At 45.3% G+C, this 27,250-nt stretch overlaps 1 protein-coding gene across 1 annotated transcript in view; it reads right to left on the bottom strand.

Moving 5' to 3' along the window:
- The window catches only part of SLC22A14 (solute carrier family 22 member 14), a 29,371-nt gene extending 2,121 nt beyond the window's left edge, over positions 1 to 27,250 (bottom strand). The window contains exons 1-8 of the mRNA XM_041734562.1: positions 27,176 to 27,250; positions 9,055 to 9,570; positions 8,253 to 8,356; positions 7,883 to 8,037; positions 6,705 to 6,873; positions 2,158 to 2,278; positions 1,815 to 1,912; positions 1,353 to 1,567 (exon numbers count right to left, since the gene is read on the bottom strand). Coding sequence (XP_041590496.1) covers positions 1,353 to 1,567; positions 1,815 to 1,912; positions 2,158 to 2,278; positions 6,705 to 6,873; positions 7,883 to 8,037; positions 8,253 to 8,356; positions 9,055 to 9,570; positions 27,176 to 27,250 — 1,453 coding nt within the window. The remainder of the gene's footprint in view (positions 1 to 1,352; positions 1,568 to 1,814; positions 1,913 to 2,157; positions 2,279 to 6,704; positions 6,874 to 7,882; positions 8,038 to 8,252; positions 8,357 to 9,054; positions 9,571 to 27,175) is intronic.

Below are 27,250 nucleotides of genomic sequence, written 5' to 3'. Positions count from 1 at the left end.
CCAGACACGCACATTGAGGGAAGAAAAGATCCAGGAAAGCCCATTCCTCAGACTTGGTGAAGCCCGGAGCAGGAACCCCTGCTCCCTGACTCAGAGCTGGAAGCTTGTAGCTGTTCCCTGATGAGCCTCTGCTGGCCCCTGCCCCTGCCCCACTCTGGCCCCAGCTTTTCTTGGCTCTGGGATGAAACCCCAGATCTAGTTGTACTTATTGGGGGTTCTATTCTTAGTTTTTCTCACACTTTTGAGAGATTTTTTTTTTAATTTTTATTTATTTATGATAGTCACAGAGAGAGAGAGAGGCAGAGACATAGGCGGAGGGAGAAGCAGGCTCCATGCACCGGGAGCCTGATATGGGATTCGATCCCGGGTCTCCAGGATCGCGCCCTGGGCCAAAGGCAGGCGCCAAACCGCTGCGCCACCCAGGGATCCTACTTTTGAGAGATTTAAACATTTCTGTTTGACTCAGTATAGGCCCACTTTTTACAAAAACTACCAAGCAACAGAAATTCAAGAATGCATTTGTTTCCCCATTTTGTGTTAGCCAGGCCACACTGCCAGCATCTGGGAGAGGAAGGGTCCTAGGCGAGATACACATAATTCCAGCCCTCAGAGAACAGGAGGGCTCCCCTGGAAGCAGACCCTGTACACAGCTTCCCCAGCCTGGCCCCAGCTGCTGAGGGGGCTCCTGTGGCTAGCAATTCTGAGCAAGCACTGACATCTTAATATCTGTATCCTCAGCCTGCCCTGTGACCTGGGGCATAGTCATTGTTCTAGGACTCTTTGGAATTTTGAAAATATTGCTGTGCCTGCACACCCTCTTCTCTTCCCCCTCCCCCAGTTTCCCTGTCTGGTTCTGAGCTGATGGGTACTGTGCCCTCCTGGGAAGGACAGGCCTCCATGAAAGAATGTCCCTGAGAGCTTAGCCCCCGTTACACTCAGTCTTCAGTGGGCAAGTTATTTTTTCCTGGTGACATTCCAGGTAACAGGCATCTCCCAATCAGAGGCCACAGATGAGAGGCAGGGCCTAGGATACCAGTTGAAGGACTATCTGTGGGCATCCGCTCACATTCAACCATCAGATCTGACGTGGGCTGGAAGAAGGCCACCCAAGGATTAATCCTTCTGGATAGCACCCCCTCCTCTTCCAGGTTTCTGAGAGCTTCCAGAGCCCAGTCTTGGGATTTCCCCTTGGGCAGGGCAGTGCTCCAGTGTCTGACACCAGCTCAGGAGGGCAGTAGGGCTGGGGGTGCAGGAGGCAGACTCCTAGGGCGTACGTTGGTAGGACAGGGCAGGAGGAAGGGGTCTAAGGAAGCAGGAAGGCTGGGGGTTGCCGAGGGGAGGGTGAGCCGTACCTGGGGGGAGGATGAGGATAAGCAAGCACATAAAGGAGCCTTGGAAGAGAGTCACGATCAAGCTCCATTTCCTCCCTATCTGCTCAAGGAGAAAGATGCAACACAGCCGGGCGGGCACCTCCATGAGGCCAGGAACCACTTGTGTGAGGTTGATGTTCACACCAAAATCCTTCAACTTGAGGCTCATTGTAAAATAGCTGTAACCGACAGTAAACCTGAAATAGAGCAGGAGAGGGACACTCAGAGAGAGAGAGAGAGAGAGAGAGAGAGAGAGAGAGAGAAATCAGGCCAGGAATAAAGACAGAAGCAGAGACAAGAGGAGCAGTGTGGGAACAGGAGACGGAAATAAGCCCAGAGCTCTGGGCCTGTAGTCCAGCCAGTGTCCTCGGGCCTTGCCCGTCCCCTCAGCAGAGCTCTCCATGCTCTGCTTGCAGTCCCGGCCGGCCAATCCCAGGTACTTACCACACACAGCCCATCACCAAGGTCACCTTGCGGAGGTGCCTGTTGTTATAGAAGTCCAGGACTGAGGCCTTAGTCACCTTCTTTCCGGGCAGCTGCAGCTACAGGATGAGCAGGACCAGCCAGAGGCAAGACCACAACCCCAGCTTGCTCGCTGCCCCCACCGGACCTCAAGGCCCACCCAACCCCGCAGTGCCAGCCTGGCCCCTGGCAGGGTCAAGTTTTGCTGTCACCATTCTCCTCAAGCAGTGGCCTGGGGACACCCTCTGGGCAGAGGTCCCACCAGAAAGGACGAGCGAGGAAGAGGCTCCTCCTCACCCCTGCGTGCAGGACCGAGGCCTCTTACCTTGTCCAGCAGACTTAAGGGAATGGTCTTCTCGTTCACACTGGCCGCATAGCACAGCACCCGCTTGGCTGCCTCCAGCTTGCCTTTCAGCATCAGCCACCGCGGGGACTCGGGCAGCATCCTGCACGACCCACCCGCTCTTACTCATCCTCCTAAGATGCCCCAGAGGTCTCCAGCACGACCAGACGGGGAGGTGGGAGGCCTTGACAGTGACCGGTACCTGCAAGGCGCCCCTGCCCCTGCCTGGCAGCAGCCACTCCGGGCCGCCCAGGGTCTCCGCCGGCCTGGCTGCCCCTGACCTGCAGCTGCTTCCCGCTCCCTCTTGGCGCTCTCTGCCTTGCCATCTCAGGGCACTCGGAGGGCACCACCCCCCATATCCACACGCTCTCTAAGAGCCCCATTCTCAGGGTTGGCACTGCTCCTGTTTCCTCTCTGTGTCCTAACAGCCTGGAGACCAGCAGGACCGCAGGGCCGACCCCAGGGCTGACCCCCTGCCCGGTGGACAGCAGTCCCCTCTGTCCCCCTCCTCCCCAGCCACATTGCCACTGGCTTTGACCTTGGAGTAACTCTGGTCCCTCAGTTCTTCTCGATTCTTCCTGGCTGTCAGAATCCACACAGGTGAACACTTAAAGAGCTTATTACAGCCAGGGATTGTGCCTGGGGCCCTTACTTACGAATCATCAGGTTTAATCCCTGCCCAACCCTGGACCTAGTATGATTATCCCCATTTTATTCCCAGACTCAGGGGGTCAGGGCTTGCCCAAGGTCACAGAGGCAGAGCTGGTACGGACCCCAGTGCCCTGATCAGGCACTCTTTATAAACTATGCCACTGTCCCCTGCTGACTTCTTGCACACCCACCCCCTGCCCAATCCAGGCCCGGCCTAAAGTCCATGGCCAGCCTTGTAAACATGTGCCCCTGACATGAGAGACAACTTCATTTTCTCTGCCTGTCTCTGCTCCTGCCCTTTGCGGCAGGGAATGGGGGGATGCGGGGGGCAGGGGAAGCAGACTCCCTGCCATCCTTCTCCATGGTAAGGCTGGGACACTCTCCTAAAGAAAGCCACCCAACACCCAACACCCAACTAGGGCTTTTTCAAAAAGATAAGATATTGAGCACATGCCCACTCTAAACTAGAGGAAAGAGAAAGGAGATCAAAAAAGAGAGCAGTGGAAGAAAGATTTAACAAAAATACACACAGCCCAGCAGAAGATGGAGGCAGGCTGGTGGCCACACGGCAAGGCATGGCATGTAACACCCCAGTCCTTAGATACGGGACTCCAGTTCCCTCTGTAGTTTGTTCCCAGAGCCTAGGGGAGGTCGAGGACAAACCAGGGAAGCCAAGTGGAAGTCCCCATGATGATGACAAGAGTCCCCCCTCCCAGCCCCACTTAGGAACAAAACAACCTGAGCCAGGCAGCTCCCTGACTTGAGGATCCCTCAAAGAAAAGGCTACCTGCCATCTGGTCACCTGATAGTAGTGGTTCGCAAAGTGGTCATCGGATCAGCAGCATCAGCATCACCTGGGAGCTTGTTAGAAATACAGATTCTGCTCTACTCCCAGTCCTGCTGATTGAGAATATCTGAGCGCAGGGCCTAGTCATTGATGTTTTCACCAGCCCCCATATGACTGATTCTGCTGCTCAAAGAAATCTGAGATTCATTGCCCGACAGGATAACCAGGCAGTCAGCTTCTGTTCAGTTTCCCACTAGTGTCTTAGTCACTTAGGGATGGAGGGATGCTCTTAGAGATGAAGGATGACCAAAAAAATCACCCAATAGTGGAAAACAAAATAAAGCAAGCAAACAAACAAACCAAACCCTCCTAGTGAAAAAGGGGCCAAAGTAATCAAGCAGGGAAAAAAAAAAATTACCCCAGAGGACACAAGTAATGTAGGGAACAAGAGGGGGAAAAAAAAAAAAAAAGCAAAAAAAAAAAAAAAACAAACTCTAACTTGTAGCCAAAATATTTGAGAATGTTTTTTTGCAATTTTATTGAACTTCTATACTAGAATTTCAAATGCTATTGAGAAAATAATAAAATCAGAGAATGAGGAAAAGCAGTGTAAGTGAACAGGACACGGAAATTTTGTCTCGGAATTTCAGCTGATGTCCCAAGGCTAGTAGCAATGACTGGTAACCTCACATTCTAAAGAGGGTTGTTACCACATTCAGGATAGGACCCACTAAAAACCAAAAGCCAAACAAAACAAAACAAAACAAAAAACATCCCAGCGGCCACCTCCTGCAACCATCCAGAGAGGCTAGAAATTTCCATTTTGTGGTAGTGAGACTGTCTTCTCCTCCCCAGGTTGCTCTCATCTATTCAAACCTGATTAAGGAGAAGGTCTTTGAGACAGAGAGTCTGCCCTCCCATTCTGCCTGGAGCTTACTGATTCAGAAACAAGGGGGTTGCCCTCTACTCCAGACAGTCATCTACGGGGAGAGTTAACTCAAATCCCCTCAAGTTGGAGGACCTATGCAAACCCAGAGATGGGGGGACCTCCCTCCCCTGCGTATGACCCGGCAGTAAGTTTGTGGGAGCCACCACAATGGCAGCTTGGGGGATGGGCATGATGAGAGTCTTTTTGGCCAAGTGGACCCTACTATCTTGAAATCACCCCACATGCTAGGGCAAGGAGACCTCTGCAGAGAGAGGCTATGGGGTAAACTGCTGGAGACAGCCTGGAGCATTAGAAAACACCAAGTGGACCCCTGAAGACCCACACATGGGCCCCAGAGGATCCTACAGAAGACACCGACCACCCATGACAGCGCCTGTTGCACACTTGTCTCTTTTCTCTGATGCCCTACTTCCTGCCTAGGACCTGGAAGATCAGAGCAGGTAGACAGAGGAGGAAGGGCAAAGATCAGAACACTAGCCCGACCCAGTTAGCCACCAGGGAGAAGCTGTGAACTGGATGTAAGATCAAGTTTAAAATTGGACTGGATTGGATTTTTTAATCCCTGAAAGTGAGTCCGAATTACAAAAATGAGACTTCTCTTTCAATTAAGAATGGCTATAAAGAGGAGTGCCTGGGTGGCTCAGTCAGTTAAACATCTGACTCTTGATTTCAGCTCAGGTCATGATCTTGGGGTCCTGGGAGCAAACCCCGCATCAAGCTCAGCACACAGTCTGCTTGAGATTCTCTCTCTCCCCCTCCTCCCACTTGTTTGCTCTCTCTCTCTCTCTCTCTCAAATAAATAAATAAATACAATCTTTTTGGGGAAAAAAAGAATGACTGTAAAGAGATGGAACCTGCCCAAGATATTGACAAGTGTCAGGGAAGGAACATCTGACAGGACAATTCTGCAGAAAAATGTGCCCCATTCAATGAGCCGTCTACTCACAGAAGGTAGAACTAAGAAGAAAGAGCTAAGAGTCCACAGAGTGATGGCTTTTAGGGAAGGAACTGGGGGCTGAGGGGAGCTGAAATTGTTGACTTATTTTTCACCACAGACCTTTTGCTATTCCTTACTTTAACAACATGCATCTATTGCTTTTAAAAACTTTTTAAGGTTAAGCCATGAAATGCCATTTCCTAGCTACATGGCAGAGTCATGCCACCTGGCATCAGGGAGCCCCCGGTACACACTTGGGAATGTTGACGACCGTCAAGGTGGTCCCCAGCTTTGGAATTTGGAAGGTCTTCAAGCCACCTATGTGCCCTCACTTCTTAAAGGGTAACCCCACCTCTTACAATCCATGTTGTGTATGGCAGCGCAGTGGGGAAAATTCAGAGGCTCTGGAGCCACAGAGGCTGAGCCAAATCCCAGGTCTGCCACTCTGTAGCTGTGTGGCCTTGGGCAAGTTATTTTGGTCTTCTGAAGCTTCAGTTCTCCCCTCATCCTCACCCCTTCAGCCCCCATGACATGAAAATCACATCCTTCTCTCAGTGTTGTAAAGATTAAGTGTGATGTCAAGGTGAAACCTGATCCCTTCTCCACACAGAACTGCCTGCCCCTTAATGGGGTGATTTCTGTCTCTTCTTCTCACTACCTTCTCTTCCCTCTCTCCCATCACCTGTCTTTTCCTAGCTTTGGAGTCTCAGGTTCCTGTCTGTGACCACCCCCCCCCAATTCAGAACACCACACAGCTTTCCCTGACTGCCTTTGCTGCCCAATCACGTTATTACTTCCCCTTGCCCACCTCAACTCAGCATGGTGAAAGAGTCATCTTCTAGAAGGCTCCATTTTCAGCCTCTCCTCTTTCCTCACTCCCCTGGACTCCACTGCAGCCACCTCAAGGTCAACAAGGCCAGTTGACTCTTCCCCAGCATCACCTTTCTTGCCTTCAACCCTGACTCTACCTTTCAACACCTTGCCTTCTGACTTTTCTGACTACTTTTTTGACATCTCTTCAAGTGTCTCCTCTGATGGGGATTAATGCTACGGTTCCAGAGGCTCTGCCCTGGGCTCTTTCTCATTTCATCCACATGCACTTTCTCCAAGCGAAAATTCCACCCACTCCACCCCTTCCAGGACCCTCCGGACTCCTCAGCATCCAGCCCATCAGACTCATCACTGCACACACCCTGTTTGCTCACCAGATGTAGGAGATGAGGGGGAACACGGGTGCCCCACCCACCAGAAACAGTAGCCGCCAGTGGGGAAGGATGTGGGCAAGTCCCGTCAAGAACATGACTCCCATAGAGAAAAAGCAGTGTTCCAGGATGATGGCGTGGGCCCGGTGCTGACCTACGAGCCACTCGGTGGCTGTGCAGAGGCCAAGAGGACAAAATCATGGTCAGCTTAGGATCCCCGGGGCTACCCTGCCACCCAGCCTTCTGAGATGCCCCACCCCAGCTTAGGACAGTTCAGCCTGGGTGAAGGTGCTTTTGCCCTAGGTTGACTTCTAAGCCAAGCAGAGTGCCTCTGGAACCCCAAGATATGCCTGAGGCCCATTGCCCGACCTCCCAACCATATGTATAGCCTCCAGTCCCTTCTCCACATGTCTGCTCCCTCTCAACACCTCTCGCCTGACCATGGGTCTCTCTTGCAGAGATGGCCCATTTTTGGGCACAACTCCTCACATGTGTCCTAACACATGGGGAGGCAGGGAGTCTGGGCCCCCATCTGTGTTTTCGGTGCCTCAGTGCTTTGGCTACCTAGGCCTAGGGCTCCATTGGAGAAGCCAGTTCCCTCCGACAAGCTCCAACAAGAAGTCTCTTGTCAGGGAACTCTAAGCTCACCAGGCCACAGAGGCTGAAAGCTGAATGAGTGCATGGGCACTTAGGGCTTTTGCATCCCACAGGCCTGGGATGAAATCCCAGCTCTTCCCTGTAACTGTTGTGTGGCCCTGAGCAAAGTGGTTAAACTTCGTGAGGCTCAAGTATCCTTCTCTGCTAAAGGGACAATAGAAGAGTACCTCCTGAAGACGGTGCTGTCACGAGGAAATGAGACAGTGTGTGTGTGTATATATATATATATTTAAGAGCAGCCAGGCCTTCTGAAGGGCTCAATGCATATAAGCCATGTGGGGGAACGGGGGTGGGGGGGTGGTCCTCAAGAGGAGAATGTGTAGAGTACAAGGGGGCTAGGATGGAAGATGAGGGGAGAAGGGCAGTCTGAGCAGATTCTCCAGCATCTCCAGGGCCCTGGGAGCGGAGGCTCCTCCCTCCGCGGCCGGCTTCGGACGGGGCTGCAACTCTACCAGCCCAGGGGGCTCCCCGTGGGTGGGCGCCACCCCTGCCCCACACCTGTGCCCGCGCGCCCGCGGCCTCACCCAAGCACACGCTGCTGATGGCGTAACACACCAAAGCCTGGGACACGACGAAGCGGAAGAGCAGGTACTGGTGAAAGGTGTTGACAAAGGCTGCGCCGAAGCCGAAGATGATCAGCCCCAGCAGCGACATCAGGATGGTGGGGTAGCGGCCCAGCCTGTGGGGTCCAAGTGAGGCTGCGCCAAGGGCGCCCACCGACCGCAGTGGCTGCCCAGCCCAGTCCTGGGGCGGTCCTGGGCCGTCCAGAGGCCTCCACAGTGTCGCTGCCCGCGCCCCCCCCCCCCCGCCCCCCAGTTTGAGGCTCTAGCTCTGAAGGCCCGCGAGGAGGAGCCAGGGGCTTCCAGGGACTAGAGGGAACTCCGGGACACTTACTTGTCACTTACGAACCCAAAGATGAGAGACCCTATTAGGAGGCCCGCCAGGAACATGGTCTGCACGCCTTCCATGTTCGACTCCTTGCCACACACCAAGTCAAACTGGGGGTTTTACGCGGGATTGGCTACAGGCCTCCACCCAGGGTCAGCCTCTGGGTCCAGAAACTGAGCCTACACCCCTGCCCCACCCCCTCAGGGTGGACCTTTAGGCAGAAGGGGCCTGGATAGGAAGCTAACTGCCGTGCAAAATGCCTCAGCTGTGACCTCTGCAACCCATCCTGCGTCTGGCAGACCCTGGGAATGAGGCCTGGAGAGAAGGGACCAGAGGCACAGGCCAAAATAGGGAATAGGTGGAGATCTAACTGAGCACAGGCTGGAATCACTGAAGACCCTTTTCCCAAATACGGATGTTGGGTCCCAGCCTAGAGATTCAAATTGGGCAGGTCTGTGCTGTGAAGGGCCCAGGTTACAGTTCTAGTTGAGAAACCCTGTAAGAGGTACCTGATGCAAGCCGCTTCTTTCCCTATTTTCTATCTTGTGAGAGTTCAGAGGGCAAAGCCACAACTACAGAGCAATTCCCTGGACAGATGGTAGAGCCTTTGCCTCTACACCCAAATCTATTCTAGCTTCCTGGCTAAGACAGGGGAGGCCAGGCCTAGACAGTTTCTGCCCTGGCTCTGCCTCTGCAGGGTCACCTTGAACAATTGTTCCCCTCCCGGAGCCTCAGTATTGCCACCTGTTCGGTGAGGGCACATCTCTGGGCTGTGGGGTAGCTATAAACAACTCAGGAGAATGCACACCTCATTGACGAGTGATCGCTTCTTGGTCTCAGGATAGATCCACCCATCTTGGCATGACACTGTGTAATTGAGGCCAAACTGGATAATAGAATCCAGATCCCAGGCCACGGGCAAGTACATGAGACATGTCTGGAAACTGCCATTGGGTTCTCGGGGCAGGGTCAGATTCAACTGCTCAGCTTCTGACAGGTTGGGGTCGATTGCCAGTATCCAGCTGGTATTGCAATAAGGCTTCTGGGCTGTGAACATGAAGATGTCAGCAAACATGAAGAAGGCCAGCAGGATGTTGGGGATGAAGGTGAGGACCACCAGCCTCCGCTGGAATGTGCCAAACTCCCCCACCACATGCAGGATACTGGCAAACTTGTCATCCTGCTGAGCTTCCATTGCCCTCAGTCTGCGTAACAGCATCTCCAGAGATGGGGAATGGAAGTGTTTTGGTACCTCAAGCTGGTTCGAGGTCTCGGAAGGATGGTGGTGTCTTTGCTTTACCTTGCAGTTGTTTTCTGTCGCCAACTATTGAAAGAAACGACACAGCTCAGACTCTGCTGACACCACTTCCCAGACGTCAGAGATGGGCATGGCAGCCACTAGTCGGAAATTTGGATTCTTGCCTTGATGTTCTCTGTGGTTCTCTCCTTTGTTTATGAAGTTTCTTAGTTAACATAATCTGTTCCCCATGGGCCCCACCCATCCCTAATTTTCAGTGCACTTAAGATTTTTTAAATGTTTTAGAAAATGCTATGTTTCCGTTGTCATGAATAAGTTCTGAGGAGCTTTGTCTTCCACAGCTTCCCCACAACTGAAAATCTGGTTACACAGATAAGCAGGCACTGCCAGTCTTGCAAAAGGTAAGAGAGAATCTCCAGGGAAAATTTCTCCAAGAAAACAAACACCCCACCACCACCACCACCAAATATCTGGATCAGGAGTAGCCAGAAAACTGAGGCCAAGATGGGTGGGTGACCACAGAAGTGGGGAACCAGGCCTGGAGCACCAAAATGGTAGAGGGGTGTAGAGCAACAAAGATCCTAACTGGAAAGGCAGGTAAGGGGGAGGAGGGGAGGAAGAAAGCGATACTGGCTGTAAGGATATGAAGCAGGTCAAGCAAAGGGTTTAAAATGAAAGGTTCTGAAAGTCCTAAGAAGGCAATCCATTCTGAGTCAATAGAAACAAAGACAGCTCCTGACTGCAGATGTTGGAACTGTCAGATACAGAGTATAGAACCACTATCATATAAACTTCTCAAAGACATCAAAGTTGTAATTACAAGATGAACTCACAACAAGAATAGGCAAAAAAGACATTTTTTAGAGGGAAGACACTGAACTTCTAGAAGAAATAGAAACACTGGGGAACCTAGGTGGCTCATTCAGTTGAGTGACTGACTCTTGGCTTTAGCTCAGGTCATGATCTCAGGGTTATGAGATTGAGCCTTGTGCCGGGCTCTGTGCTTAGTGTGGAGTCTGCTTGGAACTCTCTCTCCCCCTCGCCCCTGTTCTCTCCCTCTTTCTAAAATAAACAAATACATATTTTAAAAAAATGGAAACACTAAAAGGAAAAAAATATTAATCAGATTTGACACAGAGAATTACCAAACTGGAACACATAGCAGGAATGAGAAAGAGGCAGAGACTCTGGAGATATAAGGTTTACCATGCATCCTCCAACTGGAAGAGAAATGGAGAAATGGAGAAGCAAGATTTAAAGGGATAAAAACAAAGCATTTTCTAAAACTTGGAAAACATGATCCACAGACTCAGGAAGCAGCATATCCCAAGCAGTATCAATAAAAAAGAAACCTATGGCTACACACATTGTAATAAAGCTGCAGCACATCAGGGACAAAGATCTTCAAAAACATCTAGAAGACAGATCACTGACAAACAAGTGGTGTTCACACTCTTCTGTAAAGAAACAGAAGTTGAGAAGCAACAAGGAAATGAGAAAGAGTGAAAGTCTTGAGAAAAAGACAATAATAGCCAATCTAGAATTGTTGACTCAGCAAAATTATATGTCGAGAACTAGGGTAAAATAAAGATAGTTATAGCTAGTCAAAAATTAGGGAGCATTCATGTAAGAGATCTGATTAAATGGAGTTTCTAAAGAATAAGAAGGAGGAAAAGTATCTCAGGAGGACAGCCTCAGATGCAATAATGAGCAATCAAAAATGGTAAACATGTAAGTAAACTCAACTATTGATTGTATTAAATAATAAAAATCCTGTCCATTTGTGGAAAATAATAAAGATAAAATGATGGGCAACAATAATATCTGTCAGGAGGGGGACAATCTAAGCCAAAGTGTTGCTCAGAAACTCTTCTATTGGGGCATCTGGGTGGCGCAGTCAGTAAAGCGTCTGCCTAGGGCTCAGATCGAGATCCCAGGGTCCTGGGATTGAGACCCACATCAGGCACTCTGACCAGCAGGGAGCCTGCTTCCCCCTCTCCCTCTGCCTGCTGCTCCCCCTGCTTGTGCTCTCTCTTTCTCTGTTAAATAAATAAATAAAGTCTTAAAAAAAGAACCCTTTCTTTCTATTATTTGGGGTATATGACAGAGAAGGTACACTTGCATGATAGCATTTTAAGGACAACCATTCCAGTTGTCCAGTTCCATTCTCTACTATTAGAGAATAGTAGTGGGAAAACATAGACTGAAGGTAAAAACAAATACAAACCCTCAATCCAAAAGAAGCTAAGAGAAAAAATGAGAAGAAACAGAAAAAAGCAGATGACAATAATTGAGATTGGAGAAATGAGACACAGTATATTGATTATCACTAGTAAAAAGAGATGGTTGGATTGAGCCTTTTAATGATTGATTGATTTAGAGAGCAGGAGGAGGGGCAGACATAGAGGGAGAATCTCAAGCATGCTCCCCACGAGTGCAGAGCGTGATGTGGGGCTCCATCTCATAATCCTGAGATTATGATTTGAGCTGAAACCATGAGTTGGACACTTAACCAACTAAGCCACCCAGGTGCCCCACGTATTAAGCCTTTTAAAAGTTAAATTCATATATAGGGGCACCTGGGTGGCTCAGTCGGTTAAGCAGCTGCCCTTGGCTCAGGTCATGATCCTAGGGTCCTGGGATCCAGTTCCACATCGGGCTACTTGCTCCGAAGGGAGTCTGCTTGACCCTTTCTCCCTCTGCCCCTCCTCCTGCTCATGCTCTCTCTCTCTCAATTGAATAAATAAAATCTTAAAAAAAAGTTCTATTAGGCAAACATGCATCAAAGGAAAGCTTTTTTTAGCCATATTACTACTAGACAAAATAAAAAGATAAAGTATCATTCAGAATAAAGAGATTCATTATTTAAAGATAAAAGTTCAAGCACCTGGGTGACTCAGTCAGTTAAGCATCTGCCTTCACCTCAGGTCATGGTCCCAAGGTCCTGGGATGGAGGTCCCCATTGGGCTCCCTGCTTAGCAAGGAGTCTGCTTCTCCCTCTGTCCCTCACCTCACTTGTTCTCTCCCTTTCTTGCTTTCTCTAAATAAATAAATAAATAAATAAATAAAATCTTTATTAAAAAAGATAAAAATTCAGACACTAAAAATGTTAATTTTAAATATATATGAAGCTAAAACAAATGTATTCAAATATATAAAACAATAATGGGTACAACTAATAGGAGAAATTGACAGCTCCAATTTCATAATGAGAAATTTTAGTGCATCTTTTCCAAGAGGTCAAATATACAAAAACTTAGCAAAGATAAAATTATTTGAATAACACAATTAACAAGCTTTTTCTTTTTCTTTTTTTTTTTTTTAACAAGCTTTTTCTAATTACCCTTTGTAAAATTCTGCATCCAACACTAGAGAATACACATTTTTCTCATGCCTAGTTAGAGCGCTGGTAAAACTTCATCACATACCAGGCAATAATGCAAGCCTCAACAAATTTCAAAGAATAGTCAGAAATTAGCTTCTGACTCCCATGCAATTAAATTAGAAGTTGCTAACAGACGGCTTGATTTGTAATTCTTGTGAATTTTTCATGTATTTGTAATACAGTTATAGTTATTTGTCACAGTCTGCCTTCTGTCCTGAGATCTTTTGGTCTCCTAAATGATTTTTTTAAATGTTTGTATGTTAAAGTTTACTCTTTGCTTTGTAAAGTCCTAAGGGTTTTGACAAATGCAGAGGGTTGTGTATCCACTAGGACACCAGAGAATATCATACAAGAATTTCACTGCCCTAAAAAAGTTTCCTGTGTTCCACTTATTAAATCCTTCTCCCTCCTCTCACACCCCTGGCAACCCCTGGTCTTTTTACTATATATCTTACCTTTTCTAGAATGTTATATAGCTGGAATTATACAGTGTATAGATTTTCAGACTGGCTCCTTTCACTTAACAATATGCTAGGGTATTCCATAATTTTTCTTGGCTTGATAGCTCTTCAATCACTGAATAATATTCTACTGTATTCACTTTCCACAGGTTCCCCATTCACCTACTGGAGAACATCTTGGTCTTTTCCAGTGTTTGGCAATTATGAATAAAGCTGCTAAACATTTGCATGCAGGTTTTTTGTGTAAACATAGTTTTTTAATCCTTTGGGTAAATACCTAAGAACAAAGGTGCTAGATCACATGGTAAAACTATGTTTAGCTTTGTAAGGAACTGTCAAACTATCTTCCAAAGTGGCAAGCTGTACCATTTTCCAGTCCCATCAGCAATGAGTGAAAAGGCTTGTTTGCCTGCATCTTTACCAGCATTGGTGTTGTCACTTTATTGGATTTTAGTCATTTTTTTAAAAAGATAAATTTATTTATTTATTTATTTATTTATTTATTTATTTATTTATTTATTTTAGAGCAAGAATGAGTGAGAGAATGCATAAGCAGTGGAGAGGGGTAGAGGGACAGGGAGAAGCAACCTCCCTGCTGAAGAGGGAGTCCAATGTGGGATCGATCCCAGGACCCCAGGATCATGCCCTGAGTTGAAAGCAGATGCTCAACCACTTAACTACTCAGGCATCCCTCTTGCTGTATTTTTTATTGAGATTTGTATTGAACCTATAGGTCAGGTTGGGAGCAATTGACATCTTAATAATAATATTGGGTCTTCCAATCCATGAATGTGGAATATATATATATATATCTATATTTATATCTTTAAGTCTTATAAATATACATATTTATTTAAGATTAAAAAAAAACTTGTGAATACCCCAGAAGTTAAAAAAGATCATAACAGAAATTCTAATATATTTATAAATGAGTCATAATGAGTGAGTACATATTAAAAGTTGTGGGTGGTATAAAAGGTGGTACTCTGTGGGGGAATTTATAGCTTTAAGTACTTTGTAATAGAAAAAAAAACAAGGGATCCCTGGGTGGCGCAGCGGTTTGGCGCCTGCCTTTGGCCCAGGGCGCGATCCTGGAGACCCGGGATCGAGTCCCACGTCGGGCTCCCGGTGCATGGAGCCTGCTTCTCCCTCTGCCTGTGTCTCTGCCTCTCTCTCTCTCTCTCTGTGGCTATCATAAGTAAATAAAAATTTAAAAAAAAAAAAAAAAAAAGAAAAAGAAAAAAAACAAGATGCCTATAATAAAAAGTGGGGAAAAAAGAACAGTAGAATAAACCCAAATAAATAAAGGAAGAGATAATAAAGTTAAGGAAAATAAATAGAAATTTAAAAATATAATAAGAGAATCAACAAAGCCCAAAATTGTTCTTTAAGTAGATAAGTTAGACACACCCTGGTGAAATTAAACAAAAAATTTTAAAGCAGGAAGTACAATTAAGTCTTTTATATATGCAAAAAGAAATATAAATACATAGGAAGATTAAAAATACTAACTAAATGCTTACATCAACTTTATGTCAATGAATTTGAAAGATGAATTAAATTCTTATAACAGGGATCCCTGGGTGGCACAGCGGTTTAGCGCCTGCCTTTGGCCCAGGGCGCGATCCTGGAGACCCGGGATCGAATCCCATGTCGGGCTCCCGGTGCATGGAGCTTGCTTCTCCCTCTGCCTGTGTCTCTGTCTCTCTCTCTCTCTATTACTATCATAAATAAATAAAAAATTAGAAAAAAATTCTTATAACAAAATGAACCCAATAGACTCAAGAATAAATAGAAAGCCTTAAAAGTTCTACAATGATGAACAAAAAGAAAGCAGGAGCTTCTGGGTGGTTCAGTCGGTTAAGCATCCCACTCTTGATTTCAGCTCAGGTCATAATCTCGGGGTCTTGGGATCGAGCCCTGCATCAGGCTCTGTGCTCAATGGGGAGTCTGCTTGAGATTCTCTCTCCCTTTCCCTCTGCACCCCTCCCCATCTCTCTCTAAAAAAATAAAATGAAGGGATCCCTGGGTGGCGCAGCGGTTTGGCGTCTGCCTTTGGCCCAGGGCGCGATCCTGGAGACCCGGGATCGAATCCCACGTCGGGCTCCCGGTGCATGGAGCCTGCTTCTCCCTCTGCCTATGTCTCTGCCTCTCTCTCTCTCTCTCTCTTTGTGTGACTATCATAAAAAAAAAAATAAAATGAAAATAAATTATAAGAAAAAGAAAGAAAGAAATGAAAGCAGAGGTTAAGAACCTTTTCACAGAGAAAACACCAGACCCAAAATGTTCTATAGGAGGTCTACCAAACTTTTATGTAACAAATCATTCCAGTGTATACAAGTGTTTTTCAGGGAATAAGAAGAGAGAGAAACTTCCCAATCATTCTAACTTCAATAACAAAACTAGAGAACTATAGTACAACAATGGAAATTATAGATCCAGTTCATTCCTAAAAATAGATATAAAACCTCTAAGTAACAAAGTTAAAAAAATTTGATTGTGTGTAAAGAGGAAAAATATACCACAATCAAGTCAGTTTTAAACTAGGAATGCAAATAAATAAACAAACAAGCTAGGAAGGTAAAGATGGTTTACTATTAGAAAATACATAAATACTTAAATCTAATAGATTAAAAGAGAAAAGCCATATGATCATGCTTAGAGATGCAGAAAATTCATTTAATAAAATTCAACACTGATTCATGATTTTTAAATATCCTAGTAAAAATTGGAAATTCTTTGACCCAGTAAAGAGAATATACCTCCCTCCAAATATCCTAAAATGGGGAAACATTAGAATTATCCCCTTTAGGGATCCCTGGGTGGCGCAGTGGTTTCGCACCTGCCTTTGGCCCAGGGTGCGAACCTGGAGACCCGGGATCAAGTCCCACGTCGGGCTCCCGGTTCATGGAGCCTGCTTCTCCCTCTGCCTGTGTCTCTGCCTCTCTCTCTCTCTCTCTCTCTCACCGTGTCCCTATCATAAATAAATAAAAATTTTAAAAAATTATATATATATAAAAAAAGAATTATCCCCTTTAAAAATGAGAGAGAAGACAAAAGGGTCCATGGTCACCTGTTCAATATTATACTAGCACCCCGAGCCAGTGCAATGAGATAAAGAAAAATTAAAAGCATAAAGATTGGAAAGAAGAAAATAAAACCCCAAAGAATCTACAAATAATTAGAAACAATAGGAGAAATGAGCCAACTAACTGAGTATAATGTGAATATATAAAAGTCAACTACATACCTGTAAACCTAAAACCCTTTATTTTTTAAAGATTTTTTTATTCATTTGAGAGAGAGGGAGAGCACAAGCAAGAGGAGGGTCAGAAGAAGGGAGAGAAGCAGATTCCCTGCTGAGCAGGGAGCCTGATATGGGGCTCTATCCCAGGACCCTGGGATGACGCCCCCAGCTAAAGGCAGATGTTTAACCAACTGAGCCACCCAGGTGCCACATCAGTTTGTAAAAATAAACCTTTTTATTGGGAAAATGTTTGAGTTCACTTGAAATTAGAGAAATGCAAATTACAATACTAAGGTAACATTTTTTACCTATCAGATTGGCAAAAATTAAAAATTATGACAACACATTTTGTTGGTGAGACCATGAGGAAGCAAATTCCCATTGCTGATAGGAATGCAAACTGGCGCAAACCTTCTGAAGGACAATTTGGCAATACCTAATATGCAGGAGAGTTAACCCAGCTGCCCTGAGTTGCATAAATCTTGCACATTCTCATAGGACCTGCATGTGTGACTGGTCCTTGGCTGGCTTCTGGGAATTGAGCCCTGTGCTGCAAAGTGATAAGAGTATTTTGCATGCTTGGAACTTTGAACCACACAGTACTGGCCTATCTATGTGGCTTATGCCTCATCGGGAACATCTTCCTTCCTAAGGTCTGAAATTGAATAATGAAGTTCCAGTAACTGCAATTAATCAACAAGGTACTGGTTGCCTATGTGAACAACCCCCACCCTCCCACCTCCCCCCAGTAAAAACCCTCAACTCTCAGGCTCATGGAAGTTTCCCTGGCAAAAGACTTGATATATGTTGCTACTGTTCGTTGCTGGGGGAGTAAGGGTATCCTGTGTAATTCTCATGAAAGAGTACTATTGGAAGCTGGTGCCTGGTTCCCCCAGAGTCCACCCAATGCACCTTTCCCCTCTATTGACCTTGATTTGTATTCTTTAGCTGTAATACATTTTAGCTGTGATATAACAATTTCTGAGGCCTGTGAGTGCTTCTAGTGAATCTCAGAACCGGGGATGGTCTTGAAGACCACTGACACACTTGACAGAACTATATATGAACTTACTTTTTGACTCAGCAATCCCACTTCTAGGAATTTACCCTGATGATACACTTTTGACTATAAGAAATACATAGGCACAAGATTATTCACTGCAGCATTTATGGTATTGCAAAATATTAGGCACAACCTAAATGTCCATATATAGGAGAGTGGTTGAAAAAAGATGGTACATCTGTCTGATGGAATATTATGAAGCTATAAAAAAGGAGAAGGAAAATTTCTATGAACTGTTATGGAATGATTTCCAGGCCATACTGGTTAGTGAGAAAATCAATATGCTCAATAATATTTATAGTATGCTACTTTCCATATAATAAAGGGAGATTTAAGGTATATGCTCATTTGTGGAAAAAAATACAGGACAGGCAAGTCACAAGCTAATGAGACTGGTTATCTATGAAAGTGGGTGGAAAAGGGTAAATGGGAATAAAAGGATGAGGGGAAGCAATGCTTCTCTAAGTACAGCTTTTTGTATTCTGACCCTTAGAACCATACCATGTTTCACATACACTCCCCTCCTCAAATAAATAATGAAAATTAATCAGAATAAGGCAAAAATCCAAATGGCAAACCTAAGTGTTCTATAAATAAATGTCATAACCACACTGAAGGGGATGAGGAAGAAAAGAACTAGCTGAAGTAACTTTGAAAAATAATATGTTGCAGACATACTATAAAGCTGAAGGTAAGAATTTTACAAAAGAAGGGGGCACTTGGATGGTACAATGGTTGAGCACCACTGCAGCTCAGGTAGTGATCCTGGGGTACTGGGATCACCACATTGGGCTCCCTGCAGGAAGCCTGCTTCTTCCTCTGCCTATGTCTTCTGCCTCTCTCTGTGTCTTTCATGAATAAATAAATAAAATCTTTTTTTAAAAAGAATTGTATAAAAATGTATTCTAGTTAGTGCCACTATGTGTTACGGGGATATGAATTTGTAATTCTGAAGCTACTTTATATATACACTGGAGTTAGTTAAGCAAATAACTATATTGTAGATAATAAGAGCTAGGTATCTGTTAGAGAAAAAGAGTTACAGCCAAGGACAGGGGAAGACTAGAATGAAGATCATGGCATTGGATTGGAATCAAAGGTATCAGTGTGAACTCATGACTTCAGATACATATGGAGAGATAGAGATAGGCTGGATATATATCTTCTAGCCCTGCCCACTGAGATGGCCTACAAGCGGTGACATCTCATAGCAGTGATCACATCTAGTACTCAGATCTTGGTTTCTAAGTAAAAGAATGAAGGTTCTTTGAAGAAATGGTTGGTCCCAGGGCTGGAGCAGGAAAAAAGCAAGATGAGGGGGTGGGATGTTTTGTGCTGCCAGAAAGTAAGGAAGTGCCCCCTAAATGACAGGGGCATGTCAGAAAGACACAAAAGCCAACCAGAAGAAGTCCCCAACACCCAAACCTGGGACAACTTTAGCACAAAAATAGTGATAGTAATAAATTATAACACATAGATTAAATACACTGGAGTCTGTGCTGATGTAATAGTTGGAGAAAAGGGACATCTCTTCCTTACTGTACAATTCCACATTAATAATATAGAAGGAGGGTGCCCAGGTGGCTCAGTCTGTTAGATGTCTGCCTTCGGCTCAGGTCATGATCCAAGGTTGTGGGATTGAGACCCGCATCAAGCTTCCTGCTCAGTGAAGAGTCTGATTCTCCCTCTCCCCTCACCCCTGCTCGTTCTCTCTCTCTCTCTCTCAGTAAATAAAATCTTTTAAAAAATAATAATAATAATACAGAAGGAATGATGGAAATAGAAAAATCACCATTTGGCAAGCACCACAGTCATAATTGTTGCAGGCAAGAATCACTGATGGGTATATAAAACCAGAAGATGAGCATATGGAAGAAGGATATTTGCAGAGCTTCAGAGTATCTCCCTACAAGACTCTTATCGATTTCAAAGGGGAAAACAACTTTATAATGAAGAAACTTAGCAGACACCCCTTCAAACAATTGATCAATGTTAAAATCACTGGTAAAGGGTCATGTTGACATCAGGTATCCCTTGATATCATACACTGAGAAGGGTGCACCATCACTTCTTGCCCAAAATGCATAATGTTGATACAATCATGAGAAAATACCAAACAAATTTAGGGACATTCTACAAAATAACTAGTTAGAACTTTCCAAAAATGTCAAAACATGGAAGATGAAGCCTGAATTTTTCCAGATTGGAAGAGACAAGGAAGACAACTGAAGGTATTGTGGGACCAGTTCTGACACCAGGGAAGGAGTCAGGAGCAGCCCAGTCACTTGTAACCTACCAGCAAGCAGCTCCCCTGCCCAGAGATTAGGGGGTGTTGGGTGCCAATGGCTCTAGTGATTATGGCCTTCATAAGGTCTAGAATGAAGTCACAAACTTCTATTAGGTTGGGATCCTTGTCAGCTTTGGGCTCTTCATATGTACCAAGAGGAATAAAAGGAAAATTATGAAAGTACTCAGTGTGTGTCACTTACAGCAGAAACTTCATCAGAGCCCAACTTTTATGACATAATAAGCAAAATGCTTTTAAGATAGTACGTGGAAAAGTATCCCATACAGCCATAAAATCAAGCTAACAATATGCAGCTCTTCGTTGGAATGAAATCTCAGAAAATGAGCAATGTAAGTAATTGTTGTTAAACAACATGGTAGCAAATTCCTAAGTCTACTGAATCATGAATAGCATTTTTTTAAAAGATTTTATTTATTTATTCATGACAGGCACAGAGAGAAAGAGAGGGAGAGACACAGGCAGAGGGAGAAGCAGGCTCCATGCAGGGAGCCTGACATGGGACTCTATCCTGGGTCTCCAGGATCATACCCCAGGTTGAAGGCAGCGTCAAACCGCTAGGCCATCAGGGCTGCCCGTGAATAGCATTTTTAAAAAACTTCTGTCTCTATAAAATCATCAGTGACCTTCCCTCAATTTTTGTGTGTGTTTCATTTTGCTTTTTAAAATTGCAATGTCAGGGGTGCCTGGCCGGCTCAGTCGGTAGAGCATGCAATTCTCGATCTTGGGGTTGTGAGTTCAAGCCCCACATTGGGTGTAGAGCTTATTTTTTAAAAAATAATAAAAACAAATAAATAAAATTGTATTTCCAACTCATTTGTTATACAAATTTCTTAAATGGCTCACAAAGCAGGAACATAAAGAGTCTGCATATACCTGGGAAGATAGACTATAACAAGGGATGGGGATTTTCCCTTTGATTTCTTCAGGGTACAGTCCATCAGGAATAAAAACACATATTTGGAAGAGAGAATCTGGAGCTTACACCACTTTGATTTGAACATTTTTGCAAAACTAAAACACAAGCATCATTGGAATAACTTCCTCTTTGATTGTATTCTGTGATAAATGTACCAAGGATAACAGATTAATTATGTTCTTATTGCTGTTTCATTGAATTAACTATCTCTGCTTCTTTAGAACCTACCCAGTAGACTGTCTTTTCTGTAACATGAAGCCTATACACCTGTTAATTATGGAAGCTTTCTGTGGCTGGACTTTTCTCCCCTTAATTGTGTTCCCAAGAGCGTGCTTTTTTTTTTTTTTTTTTTTTTTTTTAAATCCCACAGTTTCACTTCCACCAGAAGAGTCTTCATAGGCTAATGTACTGGGGCCATTCTGGTGAATAAATGGACCCCTCTATATTGATTGGTGTTAGGAGCTTGCTTTTTGGTCATATGACTATCAGTGTTTACTATAACTGTCGGATTACTTATGCTTTTTTAGTATAATATGCAGTCCTGAAGACTCTCTTGTCCTGTACCATTTTGTACTGTACTTTAAAACGTCTTAACCTAATTTTTCATATTTATTGTAACAAAAGCTGGTTGGAGATGGTGGCAGGGAAGGTTGTCCATGTAACGGTCCAAGAATTAGTTTTTAAAACCAAACTATTCTTTATTTAAAGAGTTAGAGTTAATATTTCAAGCATTATTTCCTTTTCCTTTTAGAATTGTGATGTAAAGAATATAAATTTTTTTAAGCTTTTTTTTTTTTAATTCACTCATGAGAGACACACACACACAGAGGCAGAGACACAGGCAGAGGGAGAAGCAGGCTCCATACAGGGAGTCTGAGGTGGGACTTGATCCTGGGACTCCAGGATCACACCCTGGGCTGAAGGAGGCACTAAACCTCTGAGCCACCCAAGGATCCCCAGAATATAAATTTTAAATGAAGTTTGGGACCAAATAAAATCATTCAGGGAAATTGCATTTACTTTCAAAATTTAATTTTATGGTTCAAAAATATATCTGTGGTACAAGGTGAATTACGAAGTGATGGATGTGTTAATTGACTATATGGGGAATCATTTCACAATGTATGTGTATATCAAAGCACCATGATATACACTTTAAACATCTCATAATTTTATGTCAATTATAACTCAATAAAGCTAAAAATAAAAATATGGTTAAAAGGATTTTTATATTTCGTATATTTTACTAGAATAAAAAATGGTTCAAAAATATGTGCAAAGCCTGCATGGAAAATAATTATAAAACTTACAAAACTAAGGGGAGCTTGGGTGGCTCAGTCAGTTAAGACTCCAACTCTTGATTTCAGCTCAGGTTGCGATTTCAGGGTTATGAAATCAAGTCCCACCTGGGGCTTTGTGCTGGTTGTGGAGCCTGCTTAAGATTCTCTCTCCTGGCATCCCTGGGTGGCTCAGTGGTTTAGCGCCTGCCTTTGGCCCAGGGTGTGATCCTGGAGTCTCGGGATCGAGTCCCACGTCGGGTTCCCGGCATCTGCCTCCTCCTGTGTCTCTGCCTCTCTCTTTCTCTCTCTATGTCTATCATAAATAAATAAGTAAATCTTTAAAAAAAGATTCTCTCTCCTTCTGCCCCACCCTCCCCCTTAAAAAATAAAAACAACTGGGCAGCCTCGGTGGCTCAGGGGTTTAGCGCCGCCTTCAGCCCGGAGTGTGATCCTGGAGACCCGCCCTGGGATCGGGTCCAACGTCAGGCTCCCAGCATGGAGCCTGCTTCTCCTTCTGCCTGTGTCTCTGCTTCTCTCTCTCTCTCTCTCTCTCTCTCTCTCTCTCATGAATAAATAAATAAAATCTTAAAAAAAAAACTTATGAAAATATGTTGAAAAAGCAAAATACATGGAAAGAAAGCTAATGGTCACAGATGAAAGTTGTCAACTCTTCCCCATATTGATCTTTAGATTCAGTAGAATTCCAGTCAAAATCCAAAAGACACTTTTTGTGAAGTTTCTCAAGATGATTCCAAAATATGGAAGACTAGAAGGCATGAATACCTAAGAAAATTCTGAAGAATGATAGGGAGGAATGATTTGTCCTGCCAGATATTGAAATTTATTATAAAGTGACATTCATTAAAGGGACAGTGGTAACAGTTCAGGAATAGCTAAATAGAAAGCCCAGAAATAGATCTATGCAAACAAAAGTTTGGAAGGAAAGAGAGAGTAGCATGATGGATCAGAAATGGAAGAAATTAACACTGGAGTCCTGCCTTAGGCCATAAACAAAAATTCCAACCTTCTTAAGGACTTAAATTTCACTTTGAATAGAAAATATAAGGTATATATGTTTTACTTTTGGGTGAGGATTTTTTAACCACGACACAAAAGCTGTGCTGTTTTATGCTGACCATGAAGTTGTTAAATGATAAATCTGAATACTTAAAGATGAAAATTATAAAGTAAAAAAAACAAAACAAAACAAAACGAAGCCACAGCTGGGAGAGTATGTTTGCAAATGCATATTATTAGGGGGAATATGAGAATCAAGAATAAATAATGAGTCTCACAAATCAATAATAAAAAGACAATAGAAAACTAGATAAAAGACATGTAGTTCAGGAACAGAAAATTCCTATTGCCCACAAACATATGGACAAATGTTCAACCTCTTAATAATCAGGAAAACCTTTTAAAATCAGGAAAATGCAAATTAGGGCCATAATGAGATATTTACATAATGAGTCATTTGCTTAAGAAGACTTAGGAAGTCTGACAATACCATGTTTTAGAGAGGGTCATCTGGCAGGATTATTCACAATTTTACTTTGAAAACCAATCTCGCATTATCTTACACAGTTTAATATCTGTATACCTTATGAACCAGCAATTCTACTTCCAGGTATATACTCCGGAGAAACATGTTTATATAGGATGCAGGAATGGATACCAAAATGTTCATGATAACACACATCAAGTATGAAAAAAAAAAAGAGTATCAATGCCCATCAACAGAAGAATGGATAAAGTGTCGTGTATTTACACAATGGAATATAATATACTAATGAAAAATTAATAAATCTTAGCTACATCCATTAGGATTTGACTACTGCTGCTTTAAAGGTGGAGGGGGTCAGGAGCCAAGCAATATGGGCAGCCTGTAGAAAAGCTGGGAAAGATAAGAAAATGAATTCTCCCCTTGAGCCTCCAGAAAGGAACGCAGCCCATTTGACAGCTTGACTTCAGCCCAGTAAGAATCATTTTGGACTTCTGACCTCCAGAACTATAAGGTAACAAATTTGTGTTAAGCCACTATATTGGTGGTAACTTGTTACAGCGGCTATCAGAAACCAATACAGCATGTATGTGTGGAAGGTCGGAGGGGGTAGAGGTGGATAGAGATGTCCCGGTAGGGAGAGTTGCTCTCCCACAGGGATTTGGCTTTAAGGCCTGGAACCAGCTACACTAGCCCTCTCTTGCAGGGTCTCTTTCCATGTGCCCCTCACGGGGCCCTGCCAATCTACAAGGCTCTGGAGCACTTTCTTCCTCTACTAATCCCAAAGATCACCTGCCAGGAGGACAGCCCCCAGGCAGTTGGTTCTCAATGTACCAAAAAAAAAAAAAAAAAAGAGAGACTGAGGCCCAAAAAAGGAAAGGAAAGCCGGGAGCAGCACTTTGTCTGAGGGTGGCAAATGGCCAAGGGCCATACCTGAGAACTCACACTTCCTGTGAGGGCAGCCCGATCCTTCCCCAGACTTCTCATAGCTGAACAGGCCCCAGCAAGCTCCCGTCCACATCTGTACTGAGAACGCAGACCCACAATTGCCAGGTGTCATCATAATTGCCACCTTCCATACCCCCGCCCCAGTCCCTCCTCCCTGGAGATAGGACCACAAGCCAGAGCCAGGGCCCACCTGATCACCATCCAGCCCCAGCCAGACCCTGGGAAGCAGAACACTTGGTTCTATTGGTGACGGGGGATTAGTGTCACAATGGGACAGGGAGGTCCTTGGGGTGAGGAGGAATGGTGAGGAGCAGCATTCTATTCCAGGGGCACGTCCAGCCTCAGACCGTAGAGACAGAATGGGGCTAGGTGCTTTGGGGAGATCTCCACAGGCGCCAGCCCTAGGCCTCTGGGCAGATGGTTCTGGCACCTAGAGCACCTGCCGTCCCCATACCTTGGGGGAGGCTGTCTCACTTGCCCATCCCTGCGTCCCATGCCCAAAGGCAGGGGATGGGGAGGAGAGTCAGGGGAGCCCAGCTGCCCTCAGACTGAGAACAGAGGCAGAAGCAGAGTGGAGGCCTGAGAGTAGAGGTCTCAGATTCAGTGGTGGGAAGTTTGGGGAGCCGCCCTAGGATGATTTCTCCTTTCCCTGAAAGGAGGTAGGAGAAAGGGAGCTATGCAGAGCAAAGGGTAGGAAGAGCCTTGGTGGAGGTTGGCAAATCAGCTCACTAAAAAAAGCTGGCAGGAAGGCTGGGCACCGTAAAGCCCAGTGGAGACTGGTGGCCAGGAATTCATGGAAGAAGCCGGCCAGGGGTGTGACCCTGGCAGTGACCAGCAGTCTGGGGTGCAGGGAGCAGGAAGGCAGACAGTCAGGCTCATTGGCTGCCGTGGTTTTGCTAGCTGGGCGCAACCGGAGTGGCAGGGTTAGGGAGTAGGCTTTGGCAAGAGGGAGAGATAGTGTCTGGGTCTCAGTAGACATGGAAACTATGGCTTACATCTCTAATCGGAGCAGAGAGGCCGGAGGTGGAGAGAGAGTCCCAAAGTCAGCAGCCCAGGTGCCTCATTTAGACTGAGGATGGTACTATGGTGTGAACGTGTATCCCCCAAATTTATATATTGATATCCTAGCCCTCAACGTGATGGTATTTGGAGATGGGTCTTTGGGAGGTGATTCAGTTTAGAATGGGGTGCGTGAATTAGAGTGCTTCGTTTCTTGACTTACAAGCCAGGGATTGTTGAGATTTTGGAGGTGGGCATGTATTTTCCCAAGATGACAGCAGGAGCTGGGGTGGAAGGGGCAGCCCTTCCCTGGAAGGGAAGCAGGTAGTTTCAGGTGAATGAGGCAATGTGAGCTGGAAGTCAGGAAAAGGAGGTTTCTGCCAGAGGGAGGGGCCCCAGTGATAGAGCAGCAGCAGCAGCCAGGAGCAGGAGGCACTCAGGCCAAATGGGAAGAGCCCAGGGGCCCAGAGGAAGAGGCGGGAGACGGGCACCCTTCTGTGAAGGGCTGAAGACACAGGAGCTTCTTCTGGTTTTGTGGCAGTAGTTCGAGATGCAGAGGTGAGAGCATGGTACAGAGCCAGGTCAGGGAGAGAAGAGCAGGGCTCCCTAGGATTTGGACATTCACGTGGGGACACAGGCCACACAGTGCAGTGTCTTGGTCTCTGAGATCTCTCTGCGGAGGGCAGGCACGGAGCTGTGCCCCACCCCGGGGTGTAGTTTGGGGGTGGGGTACCGATCAGGTGTTCCCTCTTATTCTCTCCAGTCCATGGCCATCTCTCCATTGAATCATCTGATAAGATGATTCTGGTCAGCGTGTGCAGTTGAGCTCATGGTCATGATGCCCTGCCTTGTTTCTCTGCTCTTGCTTTTGCCCTCTTCCAACACATTCTACAGAGATAGGCTGACTTTTATAATACAGATCTTATCAGGGCCACTCCCTTGCTTAAAAAAAAAAAAAAAAAAGGACAATCTACTCCTCTAATTGCTCTGAGAACGAAGTTCAAAATTAAACCTGTGTGGACTGAGCGTGCCTTCTCAAGCTCCCAGAGCTCCAACTGGCTACGGCACATGCCTGTTACTGGTCTTCTCCCCAATGCACTTGTGCATCCCCTGCCTGCCTGCTCTTCATCTGACCTGGAGCTCCTTCTCCCCCCAGATACCTGTCCTTGTGGGGGGCCTTCAAGGCCAGGGAGGGGTGATTTAATAGCTGCAGATGAATTGTGTGTTTCTGGGTCCAGTATGCTCCCCAAGGTGGGGCAGTGGGTGAGTGGGACGGCAAGTGAGGCAAGCCCAGAGTGTGTAAGTCAGGGTCATGCTCCAGGACTCAGCCCTGAGATATGGGGGTGTGGGGTGGGGGTATGGGTTGACACTCCTTTCCTATCTCCTTGGACCTTGGGAGCAGACCAATACAGCCCTTTGCCTTTCACATTTGAGATTAGAATCCTTGAGAATTTGTATAGAGGGACCTATGAAATCATCCACTCTAAAATGGAAAGCCACGTAGCAGGCTCCTGTCGCTAAGGCCTGAGAGGTGAGCCCTGCGCTAGCCTCCATACAGCTAACCATAATGACTCCACTGCTAGTGTGTCTCCCAGATCGGGGCTTTTCTCTGATCAACAGTCTATGGAGAATTGCCAT

Source organism: Vulpes lagopus, chromosome 19 (genome assembly GCF_018345385.1).
Source record: "Vulpes lagopus strain Blue_001 chromosome 19, ASM1834538v1, whole genome shotgun sequence".
In the NCBI taxonomy this organism is placed as follows: domain Eukaryota; kingdom Metazoa; phylum Chordata; class Mammalia; order Carnivora; family Canidae; genus Vulpes; species Vulpes lagopus.
The sequence above is the reverse complement of the archived record's forward strand: the minus strand, read 5'-3'. Positions and strand labels throughout refer to the sequence as shown.